Source organism: Lissotriton vulgaris, chromosome 1_1 (genome assembly GCF_964263255.1).
Source record: "Lissotriton vulgaris chromosome 1_1, aLisVul1.2, whole genome shotgun sequence".
Taxonomy (NCBI): Eukaryota; Metazoa; Chordata; class Amphibia; order Caudata; family Salamandridae; genus Lissotriton; species Lissotriton vulgaris.
In genome coordinates, this window is record NC_141685.1 from 672,508,567 (window position 1) to 672,526,961 (window position 18,395).

The window sequence follows — 18,395 nt, forward strand, 5'->3', positions numbered from 1 at the left end:
GCTTTAAAAGAAGCAAAGCTTGAAGAGGACATGTATAATGCCCCTCAGTTTCATTCTGGGAGCTTAAAAACTCTAAAGAACAAACATACTGCAAATGGCACACAGGATAATTAAGTTCGTGAGGAGAGGTAGGCAGTCCCTTTACTGCTGCACCAGAAGAGTGCCACAGAGCCCCCGTCAGCAGCAAATATAGCGCTTTAGCTGTGGAGAGAGATGGGGGGAGTGGAGATTACCACAGGCACACATATTAACAAACCCCGTACTGATGCTGCTAGCACACAATGAACTTTGCAATCTCTGTATATACGCACACAACCTTCGGCTAGTTGGAGAAGGGCGCCACGAATGCCCTTTCAAAGGTTGCATTTTAACTAAGGCGTGACCTGCATTTGCATCCTTGCTTCAGATAGTTGCTACGCTACCCTCGCGGCTTTGAAGAAACGTGTGCTCTCGCTCATGTTGACAAAGATGCGTCTGTGCTGCAAGCGATCTAATCACGGATTTATGGGCATGTTAAACGGGAATCCTAGTAACCAGCACCATAAAAGCGACCTTCGCTGTGCGCCGAAAGAGAAATGAATCTGTAGGAACGCTTTTTGCGGAGGACACAGAGCAAGAGGCAGCGAGGTATAGATTTACGTAAGAAACTAGCAGCATTGTGATAGCTCATGGTATGTATGACGTCTTCCAAAGGGCGCCCACATCGTACGCTTTACTAACGAAGCGCACATTATGGCCGCGAGGTTGGCCTGGTGTCCTGTTCTCAGAGGCGCCTGAGTGAGTGCGCTGGCAAGGAGCGGGAAGTTGCACAAGAAAAGCCGGAAGTGGGAAAGGCCACCGGAGGAGTCGTTCTCCTAGGTCACCAAGAGTAAGGCTGTTCACTTAATAGGGGTGAAGAAGAATGAGTCAGTCTCACCAGGAGGAGGGAAGGAGTCCACAATGGGCAGGAGGAGATACTAACCACAAGACCAGAGATGATGGTGCAATATATTTTTTATAGAACAGTAAAACTCACCGTGGAGTGCAAACTCAGTAAATGGGTGTAACTGGCCGCAAGGGGATGTTCTGCACAAAGAGGAAGGATGTGGAAGGGCTTACCACAGATAGGGACAGAGGGCTAATTAAAAGCAGGCGGGGCAAGAGGACAACAAGTAGAAGAGACCGGCAACTGTTCAATTCAATTCCCTTCACTGATCATGAACACTAGCATACCCCGCCCCCTCCACCCCCCCTCACCCCCCACTCAGCGTTTTGCTACAAATATTCCATGTGCATTCTGGTGTTAACAATTGTCTCAATCATTCATTCAGCTCCCACACTTGAATAAAGACCAACATTAACCCACTCCCTCTTTGCCTCCATTAGAAAGTTTCTATCTAGAACTCGTATCTCACAGAAGTGCACGTCTAGAGGAACCCAAAGCTCCAATTCTTCTATGTTCCTACACATACCAGCTTGAAAGATCTGCAAACAGTTCACAAATCGTGGAATGATAATGTGTGGATTAATGTGCACAACACTGTTCACTTCCAATGGTAATGTTCATTAGCACAATACAAAATCTAGCCTCAATTTGTATGATGGGATCAAATAAAGTGAAGGCTTACCTTTCATGTACACACACTATGAACAATATATCACAGAACAGCACCATCTATATATCAAAAGTGTTCCAACTTGCAGAAATACCTGAAAGGGAGATATGGTGGGTTAGATCCAGACAAGAGTGCTCTGTAGGCGTCTTCTGGCGTCTTCCGTAAATAAATGACCTATGAAAAACAACATCTCAGAATAAGCACATTGTCTCAGTGAAGTAATCACACAGGGCTGATCCTGGCAACACCTTAATGTGTGCATTTTTACAACTGAGATTGTTAAATGCAAACTACAGGGTTTCGTGAATGGATGAATAGGGTTAGATTTTTATTACAGGATGCATCAATTAAATTTGCGGTCTTAAAACAAAATGACATGCAATTATTAACTGGGAATATTTATAGAAATTAAAATAAATAAACAAAACCCACAAGAGGGTATGGAAAAGGCAAACTCTAATGAAGAAGGAATGAGGAACAAACAATTCCTGTAATGGTGGTCTTCCAATAAGAATGCTTAAGAGATTTGCAATTAATAACCATCATCTAGAACATAAGGCCAAATAGTTTACTTCTGTTTAGACCGCCTGATCTTGGCTTCTGCGGTAATGGACATTTCTGAGATTCCTAAAGAAAATTCTAAAAGCATAAGTTAATGAACAAATTACTTACCTTTGGTAACGCCTTATCTGGTATAGACTATCTAGCTGCAGATTCCTTACTAGTTCATATCCTTCTCTTAGTAATTTGTGAGGATGCGGAAAATCAGCCTTCTTTAAGGTGGGGAAAAAAAGTCGCCCTCCATATGTAAAAGAAATCCTCACAAATTACTAAGAGAAGGATATGAACAAACAGTGAACAGTGACCCCAAAAGAACATTTTGTCCTGAAGAAGGTGTTTCCACATCTATTGGATTTGAACACCGAAACGCGTTGACGGATTGTTTTTAATATAGAATCCAAGTGGAGCCTAAAAAGCCACAGATACACATGAAATCTTGAGTAATGTAGGTCTAACTGAAAAAGACAAAGGGCAATTGGATCTGGTGAATTTGTAGCAATGGTATTAGAGGTATTGTAGGAAGGGGTTTGTTTTTGGAAATAACTGTGATGTGATGTTTTAATCATATGTTACTGAAACTGTTTTTTAAAATTGTTTTGTGTCTAATGAAATGGGCAATCTGTCCAAATACTATGTACTGTATTTTATAATGTCTTTTTAATGTATATGTCTTCAGGAATCTTTCTGAAATTTTAAAAGTTTGAGAACTGTGAAGAAAAAGGTTCTTCTCTTTTCTCTTTCGCCTCTAAAGAAAAAACTAAAGATTGTAAACGTTACATTTTAGTGCGTCAGATATATATGATGTATATTTGTGTAAAGGATGCCTGTAATGGGATGCAAGATTGAGCTAGTGAAGCAAATGCAGTGATACTTTGGACTTTCCAGGGTTACTCTTTTGTCTTTATTTGACTATAGCACCCTGTTCCCTGGAACAAGTGGGGTCTTCTCGCTTTCCTTAACCTATAAAGGCACAACCAGGCGTGCTGACTTTAGTTACTTTGAGACTTTCCATGGCAGAAGAGCAGAGCCACGCAGTACACTGACCACCAGTGTGGAAAACTAGGCCCCTGAAAAGGAAAAACCTAGTCCTCGGATACAATCTCTACCAGATAAGGTGTTACCAATGTTAAGTAACTTGTTCATCGATACAGATTTCTAGCCGCAGGTCTGTTACCATAGAATAGATACCCAAGCAACACCTCCCAGAGGGGAGTCTGCAGACCAATGTCACACGAAGAAGCCCTGCAGGACCGAATGGGCAAAAAGCCCACCTCGACGGACCAGACTGTTCAAGGAGCAATATTTGGTGAATGTGTTCAATGAGGCCAAAGTTGCTGCCTGGTTGATATGCAGGACCGGAACTCTGTGAGCTAACGGAATGATTGCAGCTTTAGCGCTGGTGGAATGAACACCTCAGGGGGTTGCTTTTTGGCCAATGCATAGCAGATTTTGATGCAGAGCACGATCCATAGGGAGGTGGTCTGCTAAAGCACAGTGAGGAAAACATTGAGATCCCACTAGTCCACAACAAAATGAGTGGGAGGGAACATATGTAGGAAACCTTTGAAAAACCTATGTAGAATAGGGGATTGGAAAGGGAAGAAAGCAGAAATTGCAGTTAGACATACCTTAACAGTGTCCAGAGCAGAGCCCTGCTGGGCAAAAGAAAGAACGAACAAGAACAACTGAGAAAGCGGAGCAGAGAGGGGGATCAATGAGTCTTTCTAAATACCATGTCACAAATTTAGCCCAATGGCAAGTATAAACCTTCTTGGTACAGGGACGCCTGTCTGCAAAGAAAACATTAGAGACTTTGGGCGGAAGGTCTAAGACTACCAACTGGTGGATTTCAATCTCCATGCAAGAAGAGCTTTGACATGTTTGAGTGGAAAACCTTTCCCTGCTGCTGCAACAGAAGATCCTACGAAGGGGCAGCCTGATTGGAGGACTGATGGCCATGCTCAACAGCTCGGAATACCAGATTCTCCTTGCCCAGTCTGGAGCCACATAGATGACTTGGGCCCGGTCATTTCTTATCTGCTTAAGAACGCTGGGCAGCAGTGGTATGGGCAGAAAGGCATACAGGAGGCCTAAGCTCCACTCGAGACGAAAAGCGTCTCCAAGCTGGAGTCACCTTGGAAACTCCAAGGCTTAGGACAATGTGTGTTCTCGGCGGTGGCAAACCGATTTGACCAAGGATCTCCCTGCTGCTGAAACAGACCTTGCACCATCTCTGGAAGGAGATGCCATTCATGATCTGCTAGGTACCTTCGGCTGAGTTTGTCCATTCTGGCGTTCAGAGAACCTGCTGGGGACCACTAGGGATAAGCACTGTTGTTCCAGTTAAGTCCAGAGATGCAGGGCCTCTTGAAAGAATATTCACGACCCACCCCGTCCTGCTTGTGGCAGTACCATATGGCGGTGGTGTTGTCTGAATACTTGCGCTAGCCTTCCCTGGATGGAGGCTAGAAAAGCTTTCAATGGCAATCAGATCACTTGGCACTCCAACGGATTGATGTGGAGCCCCGATTTCACCAGAGACCAGACTTTTCTGATCTCCGCCTGTCCCAGATAGCCATCCTATCCCATCGAAGTAGTGATGTATCAGTCACTACTGTAAGATGTGGTTGGGAAAGGGAGAGAGGTCTACCACTGATCACACTGCAGTACTGGAAGTGGGAACAAGGGAACCCTACTCACTTAGAGCCTGGGTATTAATATATAAGAAGGAAAGAAGGAAAAAAACGCCTCCTGTGGGATAATACAAAAAAGTGTTGTGATACAAATGATGCTCAATGGCAATAGAAAGGGCGGTGTGGATACCAGAAAGAAAAGTCGTCTTACACAGATAACTGGTTTGATATTTCATTGCATTTTTTATGTAGACATGAGAAAAAACGTCATACAATATATATATTCAACAAAACAAACACTTATCACTTTTGTGAATGTACAAAAATTAATAAAATAGGTGTTTTAATGTCCCAGTGAAGAAAATAACCTATACTGCTCTGGTGGTATTCAAGTGACATGTAAAAAAAGGTTTACATTTTTTTTCAATTGTTTCAACAAGAAGAGGCGACCAAGTAATGTATATACAATTAGTCATCAGCAGTTTAAACAGGAAACTTTTGTTTGAGTCTGCCCCTTTGGACTGTCGACGGCGTTTCAACCCATAATGAATATAGGGTCTCCTCAGGACTGAACGGTGTGGGGACACCTATGAAAGATAATGTTGAAGTAGTGGTAAATAGCGGCCCATTTTGGTGTAATGCTTCTCATGAGGGAGAGATGCTATTATGTCAGAAGGAATGATGCATGTAAATACCTGAAGGGGGCCTGTGCTGCTAGTGGAAGAAGTGGTGGCACCGTGATAGCTTAGTGAAATAACAAAAACTCGCAGGGGTCTCAGCCGGGAGCGGTGGAATGAGAACACAAGATCAGCGGTTTAAACTAATTTCCATGGCATGCGCAGCAGTGAAACAGTATATGTACCACTTGAATCAGTACAGTACGATCTCAGTCTTACCCCATGTGAGGGTGAGGTTAACGGGCACGGGTAACATTGAAGCTAGGCCCGTAGCTTTTTAATTGCAATGCAGAAATGATGGTCAAAGGGATGCGAGGGACTGTAGGGAAAGATGTGAGGGGTAGGTTGGTTTTCAGCACATATCAATGGGCAGGGTGAAGTAATTAGTAAAGACGAGCGGTAATTGTCTTACCGTTGGGCGCAATTGCCGCTATGAGCAAGTGGGAGCTTTTGATGAGAAGGAATTATCTACCTCCTGGGCCACTCATGGGCGGATGCTGTTTACACTATGGACGAGGCAGACAAGAAGACCGTTTTAATGCGATTGCGGGTGATAATGACATTTGAATCTGGGCGGGCGTATTCGATGCATACCTGTGATAGGCGTATCCAATGAGGCGTGCTCCCTACGCGATCGGTATCTGGTCTGTCAATCTCGGTGCAGTGACAGCGTGTGTGAAGCACCACGCTGCCTTTATACTAAAGACCTAACTCGCATCATGGAAGCTGAGACTAAAGTGTGGAGGGATGAGCTTGGTGACTCTGATCTGTTTCATGTATAGACACGGACAGACTGTCGGAGTCTCTCTGCGAAGGATGTACAACTCGAGGTTGATTGCAATTTAAACCCACAAATGTGAAAAATTGTGTTGTGATGTTTGATAGCACTAGCAATTTGCGTGGTGAAGGGAGTAATGGCCTTTGTGCTTGATAAGTGTACACCCAATAACATATCTGAAACATATGACATTACAATGGTTGATAATGCAGGAGGTAAATACTGTATACATTCAAGTTTGCAGATAAAGTGTCACAATTGCATATTATGGCCGAATTACAATTGAGCTCAACAACACGAATAACTTGTTGCACACATTAGACATGTAATCTTTAACAATGCAGGTTTCGGAGAGACACGCATACATGTACATTTGCATTATATGGCTGAATTAAAATTGCGCAGATAAACACAAATAACTTGTAGCACATATTAACCTTATACCCTTTAACAATAAGGGTGTGGGAGAGAAACGCATACGTGTACACTGTAAGTGCTCAGCACAGTGGATACAGACCTTGCTATATAGATTAACGCATGGAGATTTGGTGTGAGCTACCATATGTGCAAGATTGGCATAACATCTGATTGAAGGATGGCATTGTGTCTGTTATTCCTGTAATTATGCTGTGTATTGTATTGTATCGTATTGTGTTGTATATTGGATTTATATAGCGCCTTATCACCCAGGGGTCTCTAAGCGCTTAGCAGAGGATGAGCACAGTACTAATAGGGGAGAGAGTTAGACATTACCCCAAGCCTCCTGAAACAGCACCTTTTTTAGCTTTTTCCTAAAAGGTAGTAGATTTGTTTCTTTGCGCAGGCTCTCTGGCAGTTTATTCCATGCACTGGGAATTGTATAGGAGAAAGTGCGCCCTCCTAAAGAGGATAGTTTAAATCACGGACAGACTAACAGTGCAGCGTCTGCTGATCGTAGATTCCTGCTGGGAGCGTACGGGACTAAACGTTCCTTGATGTATTTTGGAGCGTGTCCGTACAGGGCTTTATGCGTAATGCATAGGCCCTTGAATTTGGCCCGCTGTTTCACCGGCAGCCAATGGAGTTTGTGAAGGAGAGGGGTAGCGTGAGTCCTTCTAGGTTTGTTGAAAATCAGTCTGGCGGCGTCGTTCATGACTATCTGAAGTCTGCTCAGCAATTTTTGAGGGATACCGACATACAAAACGCTGCCATAGTCCAGACGTGCCAGGATCAGTGCCGATACTGCTCTCCTGAGCATGTCTACCGACAGGATAGGGGAGAGTTTACGCAGTTGTCTCATTAGGCCCACACATGTGCCCACTACGGCTGAGACCTGGGCTGACATAGTGAGGTTGGCATCTACGATCAGGCCTAGGCTTTTCACTGCTTCTGCTGGTATTGGGGATGGCCCTTATTCAGTAGGCCAAAAGAGATCGTTCCAGGGGCTAGATGCCGTTGTGATCGCCAACACCTCGGTCTTATCAGGATTTATTTTTAATGAGTTGGCCGTCATCCAGTTCACGGTGAATTTTAAGAAATTTTGCATTCTCTGATATGCCATTGGACAGTTGTCAATTTGGATGATGATCTGCGTATCATCGGCGTAGTTGTATATACTGCAGTCCATCTGATTTAGTGTTGAAATGAGGGGTTGCAGGTAAGCATTAAACAGTAAGGGTGATAATGCTGAGCCCTGAGGGACTCCACATGTGATACCTGCTGCCTCCGATACCAGGTCAGCCAATTGCACTCTCTGAACCCGTTCGTCAAGGAAGGAGGTCAGCCAGGCATGGGCGGTGCCATGGATACCGAGATCCCACATCCGCGACAACAGTAGGTCATGCTTGACCGTATCAAATGCAGCGGAGAGGTCTAACAGCACCAGGGCACACTGGTTTTTTCTATCTGCTCTAAGTCTCAGGTCGTCCAGCACGGAAAGCATGACCAATTCCATGCTATGGTGGGCCCTGAAACCGGCCTGGTTGGGTTCTAGCAGGAAGTTGTTTTCTAGATGTTGAGAGAGGGTGGGCAGCACATGTTGTTCCAAAATTTTAGCTAGGAACAGTAGTTGTGAAATGGGCCTGTAGTTTTTCAAGATCTTTATATCAGCCCCTGCCTTTTTCAAGAGGGGGATCAGGCGAGCCTCCTTGAAGTTGGATGGAACCTGTCCAGATGTAAGTGAGCTGTTCAGGAGTGATAATATGTTGACTGACAGCTGATAGCCATAAACCGGTCCTAGGATGCTTGATTCCGGTCCAGGGAAGACATGGCGTGGCAGTTCGGGCTGGACTGTTCCCATGAGACACAGGGTCAAGGCTGATTTGCATAGGGCCATGTCTGAACTGGGGTGGCTTGGTGAGCAAAAGAAAACGATGGATTTTGGCCCAGATCTCTGTACAGGGGTGAATGTAGGACATTGTTCTGGATTATGTCCATCAACTGTTGTTTTTGCATTTAATGTAACGCAGCACACCTTTACTGTTTGATCATATGCAATATGTCAAATATGTGAATATACCATTTTGGTTTGCAAAACATTTGGTTTCTTCCGTTTTTTCCTCCCCTTCTGGATTTATCCTTCAGTAACTATTTGTACTATTTTCATTGTCCACCTATTAACACCTCTTTGAGACATTGCTGTATGTTACAAATGTTTGCCCTAGTCTCATTAGGGTATATGGGTTTTAAGGATAGGTGGGCACACTAGGAGGGTTTGAAGGCTGAAGCAGCAGGGGGTGGACTGCTCAAACTACTGGCCACCTGACCCATGGGACCATTTGACACCACATCCGCGGCCAAGCAGAGGCTATAAAGCTTGTGTATCGCAGTGGTTGGGCAGGAAAAGACATGGTTGCACGCCCCTTCCGTGGCCATGAAAGAAGTGAAAGGTGGATTGAGGGTGACAAGGGGCCACAGAAAAGCCCATGAAGCTGGGTGTGGGTTTGTTGGTCTTAAAGTGCTCTAGCGCCGAATCCATCGGGACTCCGAAAGGACGGGAGCCATGAAATGGCATGTCCTTGAGTGAGGACTGGACCTACCCAGTAAAGCCAGTTGTCCCCAACCAGGCGTGGCGTTGCAGGGCCACTGTCACCAAAGCCGCTCTGCCAAATGAGTCGGTGGTATCAAGTCCACAACGGATGGTGAACTTCACTGCATCTCTACCATCAGAAATAGCCTTGGAGAGTACAGCCCAGGCCTCCTCCAGGACCTTTGGCAGCATCAGTGCTACCGTATCCTACAGAGTTTGGGAATAGCTGCCCAAAAGGCATGCAGTGTTCACAGACCGCAATGCCAGGTTGGCAGAAGACATTTTTTTTCCAAGGTTGTCCCTGTTTGGGAGTGAGATAGAGAATGCACCAGGATTTAGGTGGGACGTGGAGGCTTGGGCCACCAAGCTCTCCGGGGTAGGGTGTTGGGTGAGGACATTTAGGTCCTTGGAGTGGAGCTGTGGCAGTAGGCAATCATCATGTTCACAGGAGCCCCTGTGTTGGGCTTGGACCAAGTCCCAAGCAGGAGGTCAATAAATGCCGCTTGAAAGGGAGAAGCGATTCTGATGAGGACCCTCCTGCCTGAAGCACTTCCATCAAGACATTAGTCCTGACTGTAACTGAGGGCAAGTTAGGGTCCAGGACCTCCGATGCCGTCCTCACCACCATTGCAAATGAAGCTCCCTCCTCCGTAGCCATGGTTGGGTAAGGTAGCATGCCAGAATGCATTAGCATTTTTTTAGAATCAATTGCAAATGAGGGCTTGTGTATTACCTCCTCTCCAAGTTAATTGTAACACATTTGACAAATGTTGCTTTTAAATATCCCAGTGGTCCAGATTTTTGTCAAGACAATATATATGTCAAATAGTACTCTAAGAAAATACACAAACTTGCTTGCAAAGCAATTTGATACATAGGGATGAATATATCATGCCTACCAATTCACACTTCTTAAAATTACAGCTTATTTTTTTCAGCAACATTCTCAGGTATTGACTATGCCCTGTAATGATGAGAATAACAATCAAGGTTAAAATTATGTTAATTGAAAATATTTAATGATTCTTGTGCAGGTATGGGGGTCATCAGAGATTTCTTTTCTACAAACAAATGACTGTTTTAGTTAACTGTAGCCACACATGGCGCCTCAACACCCTGCCTACCTTTCCCAAACTGTACCATACGCGAAATGAACAGAAGAGCAACGCCTTATCGGTCACCATTACTTCCCCGGTTCCCTCCATCCATGCTCAAAAAGCTTTACTCTTCCTGTCAAACTTCACTTTGCTAACCACGATTAGGTACTCTGCTGTATCCCTAACGGGCAAAGCTCATCTTAAAATGATAGTGAGGAAGAATGGCAGCTATTAACTTTTAAAATTAATTAAACTATGTCAATTTAAAGGTTTAATTGAGGTTTCTCATGAGACTACAGTTAAAAATTGTGCCAATAATTGTAAAGATCTAATTACTGTAGTCTGGGCAGAGGTTAGGACCTGAAAATCTAGCTGGGGGATTTGCCGGAGTCCACACACAGAGCAGAAGCTGAACATTAACCAGAAATGTAACATTTGGTCAGAGTTCTAAAAAGATAAGACACTTCATTGCAACCATTTGTGATGTGAAAACAGCAATTTGGCTAGGGGACGGTGCAACATTTGTTCCAAGTCTGATGACCTCGTTAAATAATTATTCATCTGTTTTGAATGAGCTGATATTTCCATGCAAAAATCAGGAACCCACCACCGTAAATATCAGTTTCACTGAACAAGCTCATTCAAAACGGATGAATTAATTATTTAACGAGGGAATCAGACTTTGAACAAATGTTGCACCGCCCCCCAAACCAATTTCACATCACGAATGGTTGAAATACAGGCATTATTCAGTGAAACACATCCAGCGTGTGTTTACTTTTCATAGTGTTCCCTCAGTCTTGCAATCCGGACCAATTGCCCTAAAGCTCTAGATTTGCGTAGGCCAATGTAGGATGCTTACTTTGTTCTCTGGAGACAGAGCACCACCAACTGCTGTGGTTTGGGTGGGGTAGGGGTCATTCTTACCTGACGTAAATCTAGGCAAAACATTGGTACAACAACAGAAATTTCCGAAAAGATAGACACGGGTAGTGCATCAAACAGGTTCTATATGCAGGCCAGAGGATCAAATGCTGGCTTAAGTGCACACCCCCTTTTCTGAATGGCTTAAGTGCACAGGCGGTCAAAACCTCACCATCATGTAACCTCCCTGTATCTTTGGTATGTCCAGGGCTTTAAATGGGCTGCTACTCACTGGGCCTCGGCAACAACACTAATGAATGCATTTCTCGCATATTATAAGTTCTCCTTAGACACGCTGGAAGTCAGTACTCTTTGGGCAGCACAAGTACAGCCATGCGTCAGCGTGGTCCTGCACAGTGGCGTCACTAGGGGGGTGCGGGGGGTGCGGACCGCACCGGGTGTCACCCCATCATGGGGTGACACCAAACGGGTTAATTATGCTTCCTGGCTCCAGCGCTGACTTGGTGTGGGGGCACCATGTTCAACGCTTTAAAAGCACCGGATGCCGCATACTTTGTCCCTGCAATAACAAGCATTAGAAATGCAATAGGTCTCGCAGCATTAGAGTTAGTGCTTTTAGAATTGTTTATGGGTTTTTTTGTAAATCTTTAGCATTTTTGTTTCCTGTAGCCAATGCTAAAGAATTAAAAAAAAAAGCCGTAAACATTTCTAAAAGCTCTAACTGAAATGCTCCGAGACCTATTGCACTGTGTGAGGGTGAGGGGTTGAGGGTGAGTGAGGGTGAGTGAGGGTGAGTGAGGGTGAGGGTGAGTGAGGGTGAGTGAGGGTGAGTGAGGGTGAGTGAGGGTGAGTGAGGATGAGTGAGGATGAGTGAGGATGAGTGAGGATGAGTGAGGATGAGTGAGGATGAGTGAGGATGAGTGAGGATGAGTGAGGATGAGTGAGGATGAGTGAGGGTGAGTGAGGGTGAGTGAGGGTGAGTGAGGGTGAGTGAGGGTGAGTGAGGGTGAGTGAGGGTGAGTGAGGGTGAGTTAGAGTGAGGGGTTGAGGGTGAGGGGTTGAGGGTGAGGGGTTGAGGGTGAGGGGTTGAGGGTGAGTGAGGGTGAGGGTGAGTGAGGATGAGTGAGAGTGAGGGTGAGTGAGGGGTTGAGGGTGAGTGAGGGGTTGAGGGTGAGTGAGGGGTTGAGGGTGAGTGAGGGTGAGTGAGGGTGAGGTGTTTTGGGTGAGTGAGGGTGAGGGGTTTTGGGTGAGTGAGGGTGAGGGGTTGAGGGTGAGTGAGGGTGAGGGTGAGTGAGGATGAGTGAGAGTGAGGGTGAGTGAGGGGTTGAGGGTGAGTGAGGGGTTGAGGGTGAGTGAGGGGTTGAGGGTGAGTGAGGGGTTGAGGGTGAGTGATGGTCAGGGTGAGTGAGGGTGAGGGGTTGAGGGTGAGTTTGAGGGGGTGAGGGTGAGTGAGGGTGAGTGAGGGGTTGAGGGCGAGTGAGGGTGAGGGTGAGTCAGCTACCAGGAGTTCTAACAGCTCTCATCAGGTTTCTACAGCTAGTTCCCCGGTTTTGTGGGCTGGGCATGAATAGTGGGCAAGAAACAGCTAATTATAGAAGGGCCGCTTTTGAATGAATTAATTAATAAACCTTTACATCCTGGCTGCTCTACATACTGCAGGTGCATTCACTCACGGTGAGGCGCTAGCCGCCGGGTAAGGTAGGAGGCGCTTTGTTCCAAAGAGTAAGGTCGGTGTTCCCGGGGGTGTGGCGGGCGCGGGATAAGCTGCTGCTGCAGCCGGCCAGGAGGGGGCGCTGCGATCTGTGGGGAGGAGGAGCCAGTGCTCGGATGGGAGGAGCTGGGATGGAGAGGGGAGGCGCGGGAGCCGGCGCTGCTGAAGGCAGAGGACTGTGATTCCAAACTCGGGAGGCAGGTCGAGCCTGCTACAATGGGGGCCACTGACCGAGAATGAGGAGACGCGAGCAGCAGGCCACCCTCTAGAGGCAAACTGGAGGCGCTCTGTGCGGCACACAGGCACCCGGGCTTCACGTGGGTGCAGCGGGACCCTCCTTACTCTGCAGCAGGACACCTACGCTTTGCAGTCGGGCACCTTCCTTTGGCAGCTGGAATCCCTTCGCTGCCCACGGGGGGGACTTTGCAGCAGGGGCAGTCTGTCATGCAGAGGGGGACCTCTTGACAGCGGGCTACAATCTGTGCAGTGCATCAAAAAGATTAGACTTTGCCGAGATTCAAACTTTGTCACTGGCAAGTCACACCAGGAAGAACTTAATTTGCCATGTTCACAAACAAAAATTAAACATCAACTCTGAAATTATAAGTTGTGTCACTAAAAACGAGCAACTCCTCTCCTATGCTACCATGAATACTTGCGTGGATAAACGGACTAATGTTGTTTCTATTTACGGTATTGCATTTTCGTGTACTCTGTACTTGGTTGTAAAAGATTAATACCATTACTTCAACTGTATGAAAGGTAACAGACCAGTAAAGAATAAAAATATAAATACTTGCTAACTATGTCATACTAACAAAATAATTAGGTTGCTATAGTTTTTTCCAGGTAAGTAAACATACACGACGTCCACTACCCACACTATTCTAGCTTCTCTCGTTACAGCCAGTCTCCGTTTCACCAAACTGATATTGCGGACGCACAACCCACCTTATAAAATAATAAGAATGGTTTCATCCTTTGGGAGTAAGGACTAAATCACTGGGACGAGGCTGGGTGCGGGGGCTGGCGTGGCTGGGTGCTGGGCCTGCCGGAGGCTGGGGGGTGGGCCTGGGCTCTGGCCGGAGGCTGGGTATGCCTGGTGCTGATGATTTACTTCCCATATAAATACTAATATATTTTGTCTGTCCTGCAAATGGTGGTAGGTGAATTAGTTAAACGTGCAGCTAGCTGCCAGACAAAAGCCAACTAGTTTGCACCATCTACTTATGTGTGGTCTGCTCAATACCAGCTTCTCGTTTTTTTTTTTTTTTTTAAATTGGTTCACTCTGGCCAGGACGCCTATCACTGTTTTGCTTTATGGGTTAATCTTGCCCGTGGTCAGTCCCTGTGCCTTCAATGTGCCAGAATATTAAAGGTGTGTGCTTGGATCTAGTGACTGATTTATAGGACCGCCCGATTCTTTGGCTGCGTCCGATTGTTGCCTGGAGCAAGAATCGGACGCAGCCAAAGAAGTTTAACAAGCAGCAAGGGTGCAATGATGAGTTTGTATTGTAAAAGAGAAGCACAGAATGAAAATAAGTGTTGTTAATTTTTAATCTGTGGCTACAAGGAAACGGATGTTGGGACAGACACAAACTTAGTTTTAAAAAAAACTTTGTGTGCAGAGGAAATCACATGATAGCTCTACGCGAAAACTATTTTACATTTATAAACATTATGCGATTAGCAGTAAAAGAATAGATTACCCCAAAAAAGTGCAATTGGAACACTATTTTTGCCAGCAGAAACATTTGAGACATTAGCAATAGGACACTAATAAGGCGGGTTGAGAAATGGGGTAAGGAAAAACGAATAAAAAACACACCAAAAGCAAAGCAGTTGCTACTTTGGAACAAAAAACACTAATAATGTGGGCAGATAAATGCGATAGCGAAAATTGAATGTAAAACATGGCCAAAGCAAAGCAGTTGCTTTAGCGGAGCAAAAACAACTAAAAATGCAGATTAAGAAATGCGATAGTGGAAACGGAAAGTAAAAAAAAAACGCTAAGTGTTTTATGAGGAGTCACGGAGCACTACTACTGCAATTTGACAAATGCCGTAGCGAAATCGAAAGCAAAGCTGTTGGTACAGCGGAGGAGTTGTTGCAAAACTAAACCATTGGCTCAAACGAAATTCCTAAGTCAACCAAGCTTCCCTTCAAGTCCCCATAAAAACAAGTGATGCATTCACCCACTGAGAAAACAGTAAACCGTGCCTCTTATCAGATCAGCCGGGGCTTGGCTCTGTGTACTCAGAGACCGACATGCAATTCTTCTGCAAAATTTAAGGGACATAAAAAAAACGAGGCAAATCTAAGCTGCCAGTAGGTGTTTATTGGCCATAATCAAACACACTGCTCTCTATAAACACGCATTTCTGAGAGGACGTGGGAGAAGGGAAGCTCTGAAGCGCTTAGCCACACTGCAGTCACAAAGCCAGCGAAGGACAAGCCATGGCCACCAGGCACTTTCTCCAAACATTTTTATCAGTTAACGAGGTTGAGCAGAGCAGCTATTAACGTTGAGAAGGAGCAATGAGGGGGAGGAGAAATGCGCTGGGGTCAGGCGGGGGAGGGCGGGTTTGGAATGACGAGCTCGCGAGGCGGTGTTGGCGGGGAGGGGGCGGAGCGGGGGAGAGGGTGTGTGTGAAACGAGACGGAGGGGAGAGAGGGGAGGGGGATGAGAAATGCGGCAGGCAGGCAGGGGAGGAGAGGAGGAGGGGGGAGGAGAGTAGGCATTTCTGAGAGGACGTGGGAGAAGGGAAGCTCTGAAGCGCTTAGCCACACTGCAGTCACAAAGCCAGCGAAGGACAAGCCATGGCCACCAGGCACTTTCTCCAAACATTTTTATCAGTTAACGAGGTTGAGCAGAGCAGCTATTAACGTTGAGAAGGAGCAATGAGGGGGAGGAGAAATGCGCTGGGGTCAGGCGGGGGAGGGCGGGTTTGGAATGACGAGCTCGCGAGGCGGTGTTGGCGGGGAGGGGGCGGAGCGGGGGAGAGGGTGTGTGTGAAACGAGACGGAGGGGAGAGAGGGGAGGGGGATGAGAAATGCGGCAGGCAGGCAGGGGAGGAGAGGAGGAGGGGGGAGGAGAGTAGGCATTTCTGAGAGGACGTGGGAGAAGGGAAGCTCTGAAGCGCTTAGCCACACTGCAGTCACAAAGCCAGCGAAGGACAAGCCATGGCCACCAGGCACTTTCTCCAAACATTTTTATCAGTTAACGAGGTTGAGCAGAGCAGCTATTAACGTTGAGAAGGAGCAATGAGGGGGAGGAGAAATGCGCTGGGGTCAGGCGGGGGAGGGCGGGTTTGGAATGACGAGCTCGCGAGGCGGTGTTGGCGGGGAGGGGGAGGGCGGGTTTGGAATGACGAGCTCGCGAGGCGGTGTTGGCGGGGAGGGGGCGGAGCGGGGGAGAGGGTGTGTGTGAAACGAGACGGAGGGGAGAGAGGGGAGGGGGATGAGAAATGCGGCAGGCAGGCAGGCAGGCAGGGGAGGAGAGGAGGAGGGGGGAGGAGAGTAGGCATTTCTGAGAGGACGTGGGAGAAGGGAAGCTCTGAAGCGCTTAGCCACACTGCAGTCACAAAGCCAGCGAAGGACAAGCCATGGCCACCAGGCACTTTCTCCAAACATTTTTATCAGTTAACGAGGTTGAGCAGAGCAGCTATTAACGTTGAGAAGGAGCAATGAGGGGGAGGAGAAATGCGCTGGGGTCAGGCGGGGGAGGGCGGGTTTGGAATGACGAGCTCGCGAGGCGGTGTTGGCGGGGAGGGGGCGGAGCGGGGGAGAGGGTGTGTGTGAAACGAGACGGAGGGGAGAGAGGGGGAGGAGAAATGCGGCAGGCAGGCAGGGGAGGAGAGTAGGGGGGCACGGCCTAGCGGCCGTGCAATCAAGTAGTGAGGGGGCGGAGCTGGGGGAGGCTGTGAGAGAGAGTAGGCGGCTGGGGGCATGTGCACGCGCATTTAAGCTCAATGCGCATGCGCATTGAGCTTAAATTTCGCGTGCACTGCAAGGAATCGCCACGATTCCTTGCAAGTTAGATAAAGAGTAGATGAGCCCCTATAGTCTCGCTTGCTCGATGCGCATGCGCATCGACAGGCGAGACCTAAAAATGACGACTCCAGTGATTAATGTTCTTCCTGGAGAGAGTCCGGAGCCTTTCCTACTGAAAGTATTGACAGATCGTAGGGCAGAGGTTTAACATGCCTGCTGCAAAGTGCGTATCCCATTAACATCACAAAGTGCATATAATAAAAAAATAGGTCAATGTGTTACCAGTTTGGTCTGAAATCCTTTTCATACCTTCAGTTTATAAGTTAAAATCTTAATATAGAGCAGTGAGCTATTAACTGCCATCACAAGCTGCATGCAAACGGCATGGAAAATATTAAAGCAATATCAATTTTGCCCAGACTTTCGTTGTCCTAATATTGCAAAAGGGTGTCATTTGGGTAAAAATCACTACTTTTTATTAATGAAAACCCCTAACAATGGTTTTAAATTTTTAATTCTGAATTCATGCTTTTCCAGTCCAAGGACTCTTAAACTATACTACCTACCAGTATAGATGACATGTGACTCCTACCCCTTGCAGGTCTCTGTCTTATGTAACATTTCCGATATACTGATTTTCACAGCGATGATTGTCCCTGTGCAATTCATGTGTGATGTAAAAAATGTTGACATCTTAAACTGGCATGAGTGGTGCGTGCTATAAAACGAAATTAATCTAAGAGATAGTGGTTATGGAGACTTGAGGGGCACTATCAAATGGTGGTATTATTATTATTATTATTATTATTAAGTAATTTTTAAGAGCGCACAGCTGCCCCAGCAAAGGGGCGTCCCGGCGCTGGAGGCAAAAAGCAGCAGCAGCAAGACTATCATATTAGGAACAGAAACGTTTTGATGGCCCTACGGAAGGGAAGAAGCTCATCCAGACGGCGAATCTGTGCAGGAAGAGAGTTCCACAGCTTGGTGGCCAAAAGGCCAAAAGACCTCCCCACAGCTCTAGCGCGTTTTACACGAGGGACCACAGCCAACAGCTGCTCCGCAGAACGTAATTGGTGGTTGGGAACATATGGGATCAGTAGTTTAGATAAAATTTCAGGGGATGATAGTTTAAATATTTTAAAAGCTAAGCAAAGCGCTTTAAACTCAATCCTTCTCGGCACGGGCAGCCAATGGAGTCGCTTAATGGCGTCCGACGTAGGGCAAGATCTAGGGAGCCTAAGCAAGACCCGTGCAGCAGCATTTTGGCCTCTCTGTAAGCGGTTCACATCCGCCTTGATAGCCCCTAACAAAAGTGAGTTATCGTAGTCTATGCGAGACAGAATGGTGGCCTGAACAATCAGCTGGCGTGTGGCTGGATCAAAAAAACCCAGGGTAGGTCTAAGGCCGTGTAGGGGCCCGAAACAGGTGCCAGCCACAGAAATATTTGTAGAAATAAGT

The 18,395-nt window shown here is 46.6% G+C and overlaps 1 protein-coding gene across 3 annotated transcripts in view; it reads right to left on the reverse strand.

Moving 5' to 3' along the window:
- CDC14A (cell division cycle 14A) overlaps nucleotides 1-18,395 on the reverse strand; it is a 541,681-nt gene that overhangs the window by 290,027 nt on the left and 233,259 nt on the right. For all 3 annotated transcript variants that reach the window (XM_086954444.1, XM_086954436.1, XM_086954453.1), the window contains one exon: nucleotides 1,690-1,769. In XM_086954444.1, coding sequence (XP_086810570.1) covers nucleotides 1,690-1,769 — 80 coding nt within the window. The remainder of the gene's footprint in view (nucleotides 1-1,689; nucleotides 1,770-18,395) is intronic.